Below are 13,886 nucleotides of genomic sequence, written 5' to 3'. Positions count from 1 at the left end.
GAGAAATGCTGTAATAGTCGGGCCATGGCTTGGATCACGCCATCGCAGGTGAAGTCTGAGCTGTTGCATGAGACAAAGTCGTGAATGGTCCTTTTTCGTGTAATGGTAAAAAGATTTTGCATTCGGTGAAAAGTTAACAGGGCGAAGTCTCGTTGAATATAATTATCATCTTTCATCTTGTGCGAAATTTTATACCTTTGCGCTTGCGATCATTCAGTATTAAGCTTGTATGCAACCAAATGAACTATGCAACAATTAAATTGAAAAGCCAGCATGCACATTTTTTGAGACGTCATTTAATAACAACTTTATATGATCATGTTTACTTCCTGCCTCAATCATACATCAATTATCGCGATTTTGTCGATGTTTAAAGTAGTTATTTTAATGGCTTGTTTGTTTTTACTGCAGAAAAAGTCATGTGCAGATGTCTTGTGTTCTGTCTGCGAGCAATCACCACCTTAAAACTGTTTTCTCTCATCATCAAGTATCACAAGAGACTCGAAAGCAACTACAAGTTGAAAAAGAACGTCTTCAAACCGTTTTATTAAACTATCACAAATTAACACCATTTTTTTTTGTATGACATACATTCCATGATTCAGAAACTCTCATAGGACATTGTAGGAGTAGAAAACGATTCTGTCTCTTTGTTACCAGAGGAATCCTACATAACATTTTATGTGATTTGATGTAGTTTCCTCTACCATCTTTTCTCCCCGATATCTCTTTGTCCACATATTGGTAATTTCTTCTTCTTCTTCTCCTTCTCCTTGAATAATCATCTCCAATTCAATTTCACTGTGACTACATAAAAATGAGAATTCATATCTTTTCCTTATGTTGTTTAAAATGTAATTTCAAACGTTTAGAATTTTGACATATTACATCATCACTTCCAAGAGAACACCGTTTAAGTTTTTTGTGTTTTCTCCCGGAATATCATATCAGGGGAAAATCATTGTCAAATTCACTGAAACAGATTTGGAGTTAAGTAACTTGCCAAGAACAAAGCAGATTAGATTCAACCACAATGTTATCACACTTAAATCACAACATAGCAAGTAATCATTCTTTATCCCTGGAATCGAGAAGAATATGTAAAGTTATTGATATCTCAGTGTTGTTTGTATTGAGATGGAATAAATCGATGTAGACTTGCGTCGGTTGGTTGAGTTATTCATAGGTGCCTATATAGGTGAGTATTCTGTGTGGAAGAGCAACTAGTTGATTTACATCCGGGCAAGTTTGGGCACCCCCTTGGCCAGTTTTAAGAATCGGAACAGACGAACCTTGCCACGCCTGGATTTTTCGTCCTGAACGATTGATGAGAAAGAAGAGAGACGAACAGACAGATAGAACTTCACAGAAGGTCAAGAAAAGCATGTCGTCATGATCGTTAATCAAAACTATCATTATGATAATCATCATTATCATCACTTTATATTTCATACTATCTCTAACGTCGCAATCTATAGGAGCACGTAGTGGATACATCGTCACAGGACGACGAAGGTACTCATAATGACATGTTGTGATAACATGATCACAGAATTGAACGTTAAATACATGCACGTAGGTTCGAAAACATTGATACTGACATCCAGCTGGACCCCATTGGAAGACCACATAGTGAAGGTGAATATGGGCTATCCAGCCATCTTCGTAGATGGAAAATGAAACAAACAAACAAACGAAAACAAACGAAGCAAATTTGAAGAGACATCTCGATATACAGGATTGATGTGGGCTACATGGCTGAATGATATAACTTTGTCAAAGAGCTGAATTAGAGGCACATGAATTCAATGCTTCTATAAACGTGAATCACAGAGATTTTTTTTAAAGACGTTTGCAGTCTCACCTTGAGAACGTCGGAACTTTTCATCTGATCAGTATCATAATTTGGTTCGGGGTCTACAGGTTTGCCTGGCGCTGCTGGAAATCGTCGGCCACAAGATGGCTCTCTTCGCGTTTTCTGGTATATTATACCAGAAAGAAAACAAACTTTGCATCAAGGCCATGGTATTGGTACCATGAGAGAGGAGCGTGGTAAAAGCTTTGGTCACGAAAAAGAAATTAGCAATTAAAGAGGAAATGGAGTCTATTTTATTTTTTTTTTTTTGTGATGCGCATGAAGGAGATATATACAACATTGCGTATTCTTTTCTTCTTTACAGCTAGTATTGAAGTGTCTATGCAATAATAATAATGATAATGATGATAATAATAAAAACAATAATAATAATTATAATAATAACCATTTGTATTTTAAGTCCAAGTCAGAGGGGTAATTGAAACATATTAATTATGATTATCATATTACAAGATGCAAAATTCACCTTCTGCGCGTCTCCGTTCTGTTTAGCGGGATGCAGGCAAAACTGAGGGACGTCAGTCCCCGGTGTTTCTGGCTTGTTGGATACCATGGATGCCGTGTGTTCTTCTCCTGGATTCCAAGCATTAGTAATCTCTCCAGAAATTTTACCCTCACAATGGAAAGACTGCCACTTGGAATTACGAGGAAAGGAGAGGGAGAAAGGGAGAGAGCAAGAAGAACTATAATGCATACGGTTTTGAAACATCATGAAAAGTAAATGCTCAGACAGACGTGACAGCATTATAGATGCTGAAAAAAAAAATGTTCAAAGAATATGGGAACCAAACAAGAGTAAATCGATTCGTTAGATGTTAGTTGTTCCTCTTCAGATAGTTTAACTTTCAAATCTCTTACTTTACTTGTTAATCTCCTAATTTTTTTGTTGTTGTTGTAAACTTTGTCATCGAGAATTCTTGGACGTAACTCGGCTAAAAACATAATCTAGTATAGATGGTAACTTAGCAATAATGATTACATTCGTCTGGCCAGTCGATATTTTCTTCTTTTCCACACAAAATATGGAATAGTCCAAACAGGTGTTGGTCCAATACCGAGGAGTGGCCGAGGTGTCGACACTGACTGGACATACGAGAGCATACTCAACAATTTTGAGATTAGGCTTCGTCTCGCACTCATCCTCCTGAAAGAAATAATGCATTACAACGTTAATATTGACATAAGAAATGTGGAGCGCTGTGGTATAGTGGATATATAAGACTCCAGACTCCTAATCGAAGGACCCGAGTTCGATTGCCGCCCAGTGCTTACATCCTTGGACAAGGTGTTTTTAACCCCCACGTCCCCCTCGACCCAGGTGTATAAATGGGTACCTGGCAACGCTGGGGTAATAAGAATGGCAGGACCCTCTGGTAGAACAGTGGCAGCACTGAAGAAACCACCCTGGATGAATAAGACCTTATTATTATTATCATTATTATTATTATTATTATTATTATTATTATTACAGGAAAAAAAAGAGATAGGAGAGAAGGAGAAGATGGATTGTGAGAACGGGCAAACATTAAGACAAACATTTTATAATGAGAGCTAATTATCATACAGCCGTAACCTTCTGGCATAGTGCTGAAAACAACAATGCAACATGCATGTAATACACTCATAGAACGTATAAGGAAGTGAAACATTACCTTACCAGTGGCGGATCCAGAGGGGGGCGCACCTCTTTATTTTTGGTTAAAACAAAAGAAATAAAAAGAAAAAATGGGGGGGGGGGTGCGTGCGCCCCCCCCCCTTTAATTTTGGCAAAGGCGCCTCCCCTTTACGAAATTCCTGCATGGATCCGCCACTGCTTACCTCATCAGTCACATAATCTTTTTGCACACAGAAGATTTCATAGCCACCCTTTGGTGGTTTACTCTGCAGTGGGAACAAGAAGATGAGATGGAAGAATTAACCTTAATGCGACAGTGATAATGTTTTATGTTTCTATATTATACAGGAGACTGGACTTCATGATCGGTCAAAAGAAAATGATGACTAATAAGTTGCTTAATTATGGAATAATAATATGAGGCAGCCACATAAGATTAAACCATGCACACACAAAAATGCACCAAACAAACAATGAAATATGTCGTATCTATTCATCTTATCAAAGGATGTTTGATCAAACTTGGCAGCTATTCATAACATTACCAGCCGATGGAAGCATAATATCCTGTAGAAAAATTGCATCCACGTGAAAAAAAAAAGAAGCTAAATGAGGAAAGAGTTTCATTTTTTTTTCTTTCTTAGAATCAGAATAGCTCTAAAAGCATAAGCAGCAGGAAAATGAATGATAAAAACTTTGATGTACTCAAGAAAATACAAGAAAACACGTTTGGAAAACAAACCTTCCATGGGTATTTTGTCTTGGTCTGTGCAGGGGATAAGAGCCCATGTGGTTCAAATACAGTTGAACCATCGCTGTCAGGCTGGGGTGCAGGAGATATCTTGGCCCACTCACATGATGAGTCGCGATCGCGACGGGCTATATTGGTGTCTGCAACTGGCAGACTGGAAGATGTCGATGATGCTGGCGAAACCTTAAGATCATTCAAGTTTACAACGTTTTCTTGGTTTAGAGATTCTTGACAGCACGTGCTTATTGCATGGGAACATGAAAATTTATACGTACTTATCATTATTATTTTAATTCATCTAGGAGATCATAATTCAAATTCTGAGTGACATAATGCCCGACTCTAACCACCTTTTTTTTTTTTTTGCCGGTCTTGTTGTTGTCACTGGAAAATATAGGAAAGAACGTGATGATTCCTTTAAAGGGACATTCCAGACGATTTTCATAATTTCACATCATGTAGTACATAAATCGACAACTCCATGTATAGATTTTTGGAATTTATTGTGGTTCTTGAGCAGAGAAACAATACTTTGAAAAACCTTAAACAAATTACACTGAACAAGGATGATGACATAGGAGGTTCACATATTTAAGAAATGTAGCAGTGTAATTCCATTACAATACCGCTTGCTTGCGAGTTCACCTGTGTATGATCTATGCATGCCTTCTTCTTTTGTTCTGCTTCCTTGAGCCCCAACTCATGCATTCTTATGGTGACTCTGCCATGTCATCATCCTTGTTCATTGCAATTTGTTCTAAATTTTGAAAATATTCTTTTTCTTCATCCCAATTATCACAAATTCTGAAACTCTGTACTCAGTATAACTAATTTATAGTTGTTCAAATGTAAAAATCTGAAAATCATCCGGAGGTTTCCTTTGTCACAAATGTACACACAAGTAGTTATATGTACATGTATCAAGGTTGTATGCATGGCTGTTTTAATGTGTATGTACACAGGTGGACCAGAATAATGGAGAACATTCTATATGATATAGATATAGTACATACAGGCTGACCAGATCAGTGGAGAATTTTCTACATGGTATAAAATGTAGCTACAGTACATGTATGCATGTGACAGGAAATACATTATAGCTCACTCAATCTAGAATGATTTAACCCATTCCAGAAAATTCTAGGAAGTGCTGGCTGAGTGAGGCACTGCCCTTGTAGCCCAATGTGATTGGTAGTTAATTTTGGCAATGATGTTATGCACATAGTTAGGCAGTCAGTCATCCAGGATTCCTGGAATTTGGACTTGCTAGTATGTTCAGGTATGTAGCCCCAGGTTGGAGAAAATTACAGAATGTACTAGAAAGGGGTGAATGGATAGTATATAAGCTGGAGAAATTCTGAGGTAGGCAGAGTACCCAACACCTCTGCTCTGAGAGTTACGTCACTTCTGGCTCTGAAGCGACTTGTTATAGTCAGTCCTGTGTTACCTGCTGACCTGCTATACAAACTGTGTTTGTGGAGATAAGGCCTGGGAGACATTTTGCCTGCAGAGAATTAATTTCCCTACGTTGGAGATAGACTCCATATTTTAGTGTCAACGGACATTATTACGGCAAAGCTGTTGACGGGCTGGTTTCTTTGCTGGACATTATAAAGTGAATCATCATTCAACGCATCAACTGGACGTGGTCGTCATAACATTTGGATTCTGCCCGTTTCCTGTGGATTCTACACGTTTCGCTGTGGACGTATATCCTGGATTTTTACCCCGGATTAATATTGAGGATTATCACAACCTGCGCCTCTGGATTTACGTCTGAGGTATCATTCATCGGTGCATCGCGGATCATTCATCTGTGCATCGAACATCGTATCTGGACATCACCAGGGGACTATGTGAACATCGTCATTATCAGATTTTGGACTGTAACACATGTAAGTGATTCCATTACCGAGTTAAAATTGTTTCTATTGATCATTATCGTACTGATGTGAAAACTGATTACGAGTCTGTACCCACAATATCACTGTTAATAAACCGCCTGAACATCAGTTGATTGTTTCTTTTGTGCGATCATTCTCAGAGTGATTTTGGTCGTAACAAAATTGGGGGCTTGTCCGGGAAGTGAATTTAAAGCCAAAACTTAGAATTTGGAACGTTCCGGAATCCAGAATATTGGTACAGACAAAATACCAGTGAGTTGATTGTTCAAGTGTACATTGTGTGTAATACATTGTGACAATGTCAATCAGTACAATGGATGTTCAGGCATTTGTTCAGAGGACAGATTTGTCCCTCAAAGATTTGCAAAGGTTACGCAAATGTGATTTGACTGCTATTGCACAGCATTTGAATGTAGATGTTCCACAAGGTGTAAGAAAGGCAGAGATTCTTGACTTAGTAGCTGGTCACATGGAGCTCAAAGAAGAAATTCATACTCCAGATCAAGCTCAAATGTCTGATCAAACACGGCTTGAGCTTGCTAAATTGCAAATGGAAATGGAAATGGAGAAAGAGAAGATGAGATTAGAAATAGAAAGAGAGCAGAGGGCTAGAGAAATGGAAATGAAGGAAAGAATGGAAATGAAGAAATTTGAGAAGGAAATGGAGCAACAACTGAAATTGCGTGAGATGGAAATGGCTCATGCACAGACTGTTGGAAATCGTGAAAGGGCTCCTTCTGAATTTGATTTGGCCAAGAACATTCGATTGGTGCCAAAGTTTGAAGAAAACAGAGTCGATGCATATTTTGTGTCATTTGAGAAGGTGGCTAACAGTTTGAACTGGCCACAGGAATTTTGGCCCTTGCTCCTTCAAAGTGTGTTTGTCGGCAAAGCCGCCGATGTGTACTCATCTCTTTCTGAAGAGCAATCACGTGACTATGCTACAGTCAAGAAGGCAGTGTTGAATGCTTATGAGTTGGTGCCAGAGGCGTACAGACATAAGTTCAGAAATTCGTACCGCAAACCAGGCCAGACACATGTTGAGTTTGCTCGTGAAAAAGAAATGACGTTCGATAGGTGGTTCAGATCCCTGAAAGTGGATCAAGATTTTGATAACCTACGTGAGGTTGTTCTCTTGGAAGAATTCAAAAAGAGTGTTGCTTTTAGTGTGAGGTTGCATCTTGAAGGTCACAAAGTGACAAGTTTGCATAAAGCAGCCTTCATGGCTGATGAGTATGAGCTGACCCACAGACATGAAAACAGACCACCTTTCAGAAATTTCTCTGGAAATAAGAGAGACAAAAATCAGTCGAGCAACCAACAGAATGCTGGTTCAGGAATGTTGTCGGCACCACAGCCTCAATCTGACAAAGGGTCCAGTACAAGTGCAAATGTCATCAGATGTTTTCATTGTCACAAGAAAGGGCACGTAAAGTCGCAATGTTGGAAGTTACAAAATGGTGCAACGAAGGAGGTGGGATTTGTCATGTCAAAAAGTGTCCTACCCGAAAATAGTGTCCCGTTCAGTGAAACACAGGCCATTGAAAGTCAATCTCCCAAATTCAAAGATAGGCTGAAGCAGGTGGATGAGAGCTATCGTAGCTTTTTGTTTGATGGTGAGGTGACCCCATGTACTTCTGGTGAGGCAGGTAAGCCAGTAGTCATCCTGCGGGATACGGGGGCCTCTCAGTCGTTGATGGTGGATGGTGGTATGACTTTTCCACCAGATAGTGCAGTGAATGCAAAAGTCTTGATTCAGACTGTTGATGGCAGTTATATGTCAGTACCACTGTATAGAGTGGATTTGAAGTGTGACCTAGTTTCTGGTCCTGTCACTGTTGGAGTTGTTCCTGAGTTGCCCATGGTAGGCATTGATTTTTTGTTGGGGAATGACTTAGCTGGGGATAAGGTGATTGTGTCTCCAGTTGTTTCGGATAAACCAGTGGTGGTTGCTGAAACTGAGCAGTTGCAGGAGGAGTTTCCTGGGATTTTCCCAGATTGTGTAGTGACTAGGTCTCAGGCTCGTAGAGCTGTTCAAGATGATGCGGATTCTGTTGATGTGGAGGAGAATTCCGGTGTTTGGTTGGCAGAAACATTTTTCAAGGATTTGAATGATGGGGTTGCTGTATTAGGCTCCGAGGCTAACAGTGATGGGCTGTTTAGCAAGTCTTCCTTGGTTGAAGCACAGCAGGCAGACTCTGAGTTGAAAGGCTTGTCTCAGACGGCTTGTTCTGAGACTGAGGCTGAAAAGGTCCCTGAGTGCTATTATGTCAAAGATGGCATTTTGATGAGGAAGTGGAGACCTCCCCATAGGCCAGCTGATGAGGATTGGACGGTGGTCCGTCAAGTTGTTGTCCCTCCCAGTTACCGCGGTGAGATCTTGAGGATTGCTCACGAGTTACCTGTTGGCGGCCATTTAGGTGTCAGAAAGACAAAGGATCGGATCATGAGACATTTCTATTGGCCAGGGTTGAATGTGGATGTGGCTGAGTTTTGCAAAACTTGTCACACATGTCAGGTGGCTGGTAAACCACAGCATTCAGTGAAGCCGGCGCCATTGATTCCGATACCTGCGTTTGAAGAACCATTCAGTCGGGTTCTAGTTGACTGTGTTGGACCTTTGCCTAGGACTAGGTCGGGTCATAAGTACCTCTTGACAATCATGGATATGTCTACACGGTTTCCAGAGGCTATCCCATTGCGAAATATCACTGCTAAGACTGTGGTAGATGCTCTAGTGCAGTTTTTCACTAGGTATGGGTTGCCCAAGGAAGTGCAGTCTGACCAAGGGTCAAATTTCATGTCAGGCATATTTCAAGAGGTGATGTATCGTTTGGGTGTGAAGCAGCTGAAATCGTCAGCTTATCATCCCCAATCCCAAGGTAGTTTGCAGGCACAAACCCTTGTTGGTCGTATAGGAGTCTGCATGCGCCAAGACTAATACAAGACTGGGAGAAGCTTCAACACAGGGCCTATGGGACAGTGCCAAAGTGGTGCATGTAGTAGTCTTGGCGCAGACTCCTTTACGACCAACAAGGGTTTGTGCCTGCAAACTAATCCCAAGGTGCATTGGAGCGCTACCACCAGACTCTAAAGACAATGATTAGGGCATTTTGTGAGGAGTATCCCGAGGATTGGGATAAGGGCATCCCTTTCCTGCTGTTCGCAACGAGGGACTCCCCAAATGAGTCGACGGGTTTCAGCCCATTTGAGTTGGTGTACGGTCATGAAGTCAGGGGCCCACTGAAGCTCATCAAAGAGAAATTCATGACTGAGGATGATGAGGTCCACCTACTTGACTATGTGTCAAAGTTTCGTGAAAGGCTTTCAAAGGCTTGTGAGGTAGCTAGGGAATATTTGAAAGTGTCACAAGATTCAATGAAGGAAAGGCAGACAAAAATGCCAAAGCCCGAACCTTCAAATCAGGTGACAAAGTTCTTGTACTGCTGCCCATACAAGGTGAACCACTGAAAGCCAAGTTCAGTGGCCCATACTGTGTCAAAAAGAAGCTCAATGATGTGAACTATGTGATCAGTACACTAGACAGATGCAAAGAACAGAGAATGTGTCATGTCAATATGTTGAAAGAGTGCTATGACAGAAAGTCAGTTGGTGTGTCATAGGTAGTGGATAGCACAGTAGAAGTTAAAGGTGAAAAGTTTTCACCGCATATCACTTACAGTGTATACATGCAAAACAGTTTGACATGATTGTATAAGCTTCGAGAATCCAAGCAATATCAATGTAAACGGTATCCATGAAAAGAGAACATGGGATCAATGTAGCTTTTCAAAAGGCATGTGATAGTATATGATTATTGTTGCTTGACTTGGATTTTACCTCACATTTGTTGTAGATAATAATGAGAAATTGTGAAGGTAAAAGAAACCCTTGCTACGGCAAGGCTTTCTTTTTCCCATGGGGGATGGTGTCACAAATGTACACACAAGTAGTTATATGTACATGTATCAAGGTTGTATGCATGGCTGTTTTAATGTGTATGTACACAGGTGGACCAGAATAATGGAGAACATTCTATATGATATAGATATAGTACATACAGGCTGACCAGATCAGTGGAGAATTTTCTACATGGTATAAAATGTAGCTACAGTACATGTATGCATGTGACAGGAAATACATTATAGCTCACTCAATCTAGAATGATTTAACCCATTCCAGAAAATTCTAGGAAGTGCTGGCTGAGTGAGGCACTGCCCTTGTAGCCCAATGTGATTGGTAGTTAATTTTGGCAATGATGTTATGCACATAGTTAGGCAGTCAGTCATCCAGGATTCCTGGAATTTGGACTTGCTAGTATGTTCAGGTATGTAGCCCCAGGTTGGAGAAAATTACAGAATGTACTAGAAAGGGGTGAATGGATAGTATATAAGCTGGAGAAATACTGAGGTAGGCAGAGTACCCAACACCTCTGCTCTGAGAGTTACGTCACTTCTGGCTCTGAAGCGACTTGTTATAGTCAGTCCTGTGTTACCTGCTGACCTGCTATACAAACTGTGTTTGTGGAGATAAGGCCTGGGAGACATTTTGCCTGCAGAGAATTAATTTCCCTACGTTGGAGATAGACTCCATATTTTAGTGTCAACGGACATTATTACGGCAAAGCTGTTGACGGGCTGGTTTCTTTGCTGGACATTGTAAAGTGAATCATCATTCAACGCATCAACTGGACGTGGTCGTCATAACATTTGGATTCTGCCCGTTTCCTGTGGATTCTACACGTTTCGCTGTGGACGTATATCCTGGATTTTTACCCCGGATTAATATTGAGGATTATCACAACCTGCGCCTCTGGATTTACGTCTGAGGTATCATTCATCGGTGCATCGCGGATCATTCATCTGTGCATCGAACATCGTATCTGGACATCACCAGGGGACTATGTGAACATCGTCATTATCAGATTTTGGACTGTAACACATGTAAGTGATTCCATTACCGAGTTAAAATTGTTTCTATTGATCATTGTTGTACTGATGTGAAAACTGATTACGAGTCTGTACCCACAATATCACTGTTAATAAACCGCCTGAACATCAGTTGATTGTTTCTTTTGTGCGATCATTCTCAGAGTGATTTTGGTCGTAACACCTTTAACCATACACGTTTCACTGATCTCGATAACTTGAGTGCCAAACTTTATTTGATTCATGAACATATGAAATTCATCCAAAATTTTGACTAATCTTCTGATACCAAAGTGTGAAATGAAAAATTGTTATGAATTTTAATAAGATGATGAAATTATATCCTCTCTGGTATTGCTTGAGAGATCTGGTGTCTTTTACATCAAAATCAAGCATCAATGCGTGAGTTTGTGAGTATAAAAAAGATAGTTATGTCAGGGTTATCACCTTTTTCACTATATCACTGCATTCACGAATACATCCTCTGTGCCTGATGTAGTTTAGGCATCACAATAATTTCATTACTCGTATCATATCACTCATATTATTCGACTTACACATTAAGGGAAAATTTAGTGATAGCTGGGTATTGTTTACATAAACTTGTTGACACGAAACTCTGCTCTAGAATTTGTTTTCTGTTGTAGGGCTTTTTACACTTGTAAATTTTTGCTTAGCCCCGGACCAACGGTGGGGCTAAGGGGGGGGGGGGGGGCCTTAGCCCCACCGTTGGTACGGGACTATCCTTAGCCCACTTTCTGTTTACACTCGTTTTTGCCAAAGTGGGCTAGCCCCACCGATAGTACGGTACTATCTGGCCCTGCAAAATAGCAGGGGTTAGCACCGCAATTGCGGTGCCAAGCAAGTGAGTGTAAACAGAACGAAAAAATAATCCTGGGCTAAGCGACGGAGACGAAGTCCGACCCTCACTGACCAATCAGAAACGAGGTAATCAAGTGCTGCCGGTGCGTTCGTGTATGTACGTGTACAGTACACAGCGTAATTATGAATATTCATGTGGTTTGGAAAGTCCGGGGCTAAGAACTACGAGTGTAAAAAGGTCAGTTTTCTCCTTAGCCCCGGACAAGAGATATTACGGGACTAATTGGCGAGTGTAAAAAGCTGAAAAAAATTGGTACGGGACTAACGATAGTCGTGGGTCAGAGAAAGTCCGGGGTTAAGAAACACAAGTGTAAAAAACCCGTGTATGTACAATCATGCTGTTTAGATAACAGGAGACATCAATCTGCTTGGCTGGTGGCCAAACAATTAGGAATCAGCGTATTTTTTTTTACCTTTTTCTTTCGCTCCTTCTCTGTACAGAAGATTTCATATCCACCTTTAGGGGGTCTATTCTGATGGATAAAGATAAGGGATAAAGAAAATACATTGGAAACAAAGAAATAAAGTTTACATGTTGTTATTTCCCAAGTTGTCACTTGATGGAAGGAAAAGCTGGTCTAACGTTAAATATATCATGAGAAAATACCGACCAACAATTTAATATCCGAAATATGTCTGATGCATGCATGTACTATAATATTTGCCATATAAGGTAGGTAAAAAGAATGAAACTAGGGTAGCCTGCATATTTTCTGCTTAGGATTCCATGAGTTAATGAGCTGTGTACTCGCGAGTCTATTCATACTGAAATAACGCGAATGGAGTGAGAATGGGATAAACAACGAAATAAACTTTTCTCGTAATGTGCATTGAAACGAACCTTCGTTGTGTTTGACTGTATCGAGACCTTCTGTGCATGTCCCAAGATCATGAAAAGAATGATCAATGCTTCCATTTCGATAGATCCGAACAGCTGATGATATCTAACTTACAACGTACAATACCAAAACATTTGACTTCATACGAACAGTTATACTAAACTAAACTACTACATAGTAATCAATAAGATCAAAACTCAGGCCCGGCACTAAGGAAACGTTGTTATAGAAACCAGACGCGCGGATAAAGCAGAGGCAACAATGCCAAGGCGCGTAGGGTTTGCAATCATCTATGACATTTTTCAGTCGTGCGCGTTTCTTAACTGCAGCGTACCCAAAGAGATTTTTTTCCTCTGGGGAAAATCTCTTAATCAGAAGAAGAAGAAGAGGGTTTGTCGGTGTGTGTGTGTGTGTGTGTGTTGTTGTTGTTGTTGTTGTTGTTGTTGTTGCTGTTGTTCTTTTTTCTGGCAGAAAGGAGGGGTAGATTTTAATATCTCTCAGCTCCGTTGTTGTTGTTTGTTTTTCTGTTTCCAAAGTATGGGGACTGCCCCCTCCCCCATTCACCCCACTATTTAAGCAGGCTCTCATCCGCATAACATGATCAGAACAAAAGAATGGTATATCACTTACTTCCAGCAATACAAAAGTAAGTTTTGATGGTCTTAAAGTTTAACATGTTTTCCGTAGGCAGTGATATTGATTGTAACACCATTATGCAGATTGGAAGAAAATGTCATCGCCTTGAATTAAGTAGATTATGAACTTTCACATGTTATTTTCTTTTTGACGATAATAAACAAGAGTATACGATACAACATTTGCATCGTAGTCTGCCACTCTGGTGACTGGATCTGTAAATGGCAATAGAGCACGCGGCCGACGACGTCTCACTTTTCAATTCAATTCAATTCAATTCAATTCAGCCCAATTCAATTCAATTCAGTTCAACTCAATTCAGTTCAATTCAATTCATTTCAGCTCAATTCGATTCAATTCAATTCAAATCAATTCAATTCAATTCAATTCAATTCAATTCAATTCAATTCAATTCAATTCCATGCAAACTTTTCTGTCCAGAAGGGCTAGGATTA

The 13,886-nt window shown here is 40.2% G+C and overlaps 1 protein-coding gene across 1 annotated transcript; it reads right to left on the bottom strand.

Annotated features, from left to right (window-relative positions):
* Positions 1-530: 530 nt before the first annotated feature.
* LOC140243834 (uncharacterized) lies at positions 531-12,975 on the bottom strand. The gene is made up of 8 exons (XM_072323504.1): positions 12,798-12,975; positions 12,370-12,429; positions 4,234-4,425; positions 3,695-3,757; positions 2,856-3,020; positions 2,343-2,510; positions 1,865-1,978; positions 531-1,316 (listed from the first exon to the last, which is right to left on the bottom strand). Exons 1-8 carry the CDS (start codon positions 12,870-12,872, stop codon positions 1,233-1,235), a joined length of 921 nt encoding a protein of 306 aa, XP_072179605.1. The 5' UTR covers positions 12,873-12,975; the 3' UTR covers positions 531-1,232.
* Positions 12,976-13,886: the final 911 nt, after the last annotated feature.

The sequence above is a fragment of the Diadema setosum genome, chromosome 20 (assembly GCF_964275005.1).
Source record: "Diadema setosum chromosome 20, eeDiaSeto1, whole genome shotgun sequence".
NCBI classification, from domain to species: domain Eukaryota; kingdom Metazoa; phylum Echinodermata; class Echinoidea; order Diadematoida; family Diadematidae; genus Diadema; species Diadema setosum.
The sequence above is the reverse complement of the archived record's forward strand: the minus strand, read 5'-3'. Positions and strand labels throughout refer to the sequence as shown.

Excerpts from the sequence above, each read along its gene's own strand:
- LOC140243834 (XM_072323504.1), bottom strand. The coding sequence starts at position 12,872 with ATGGAAGCATTGATCATTCTTTTCATGATCTTGGGACATGCACAGAAG. Across the intron at positions 4,426-12,369 it reads AGAAGGAGCGAAAGAAAAAG|GTTTCGCCAGCATCATCGAC; the intron begins GTAAAAAAAAAT and ends AATGATCTTAAG. Across the intron at positions 2,511-2,855 it reads TATCGACTGGCCAGACGAAT|TGGCAGTCTTTCCATTGTGA; the intron begins GTAATCATTATT and ends CGTAATTCCAAG.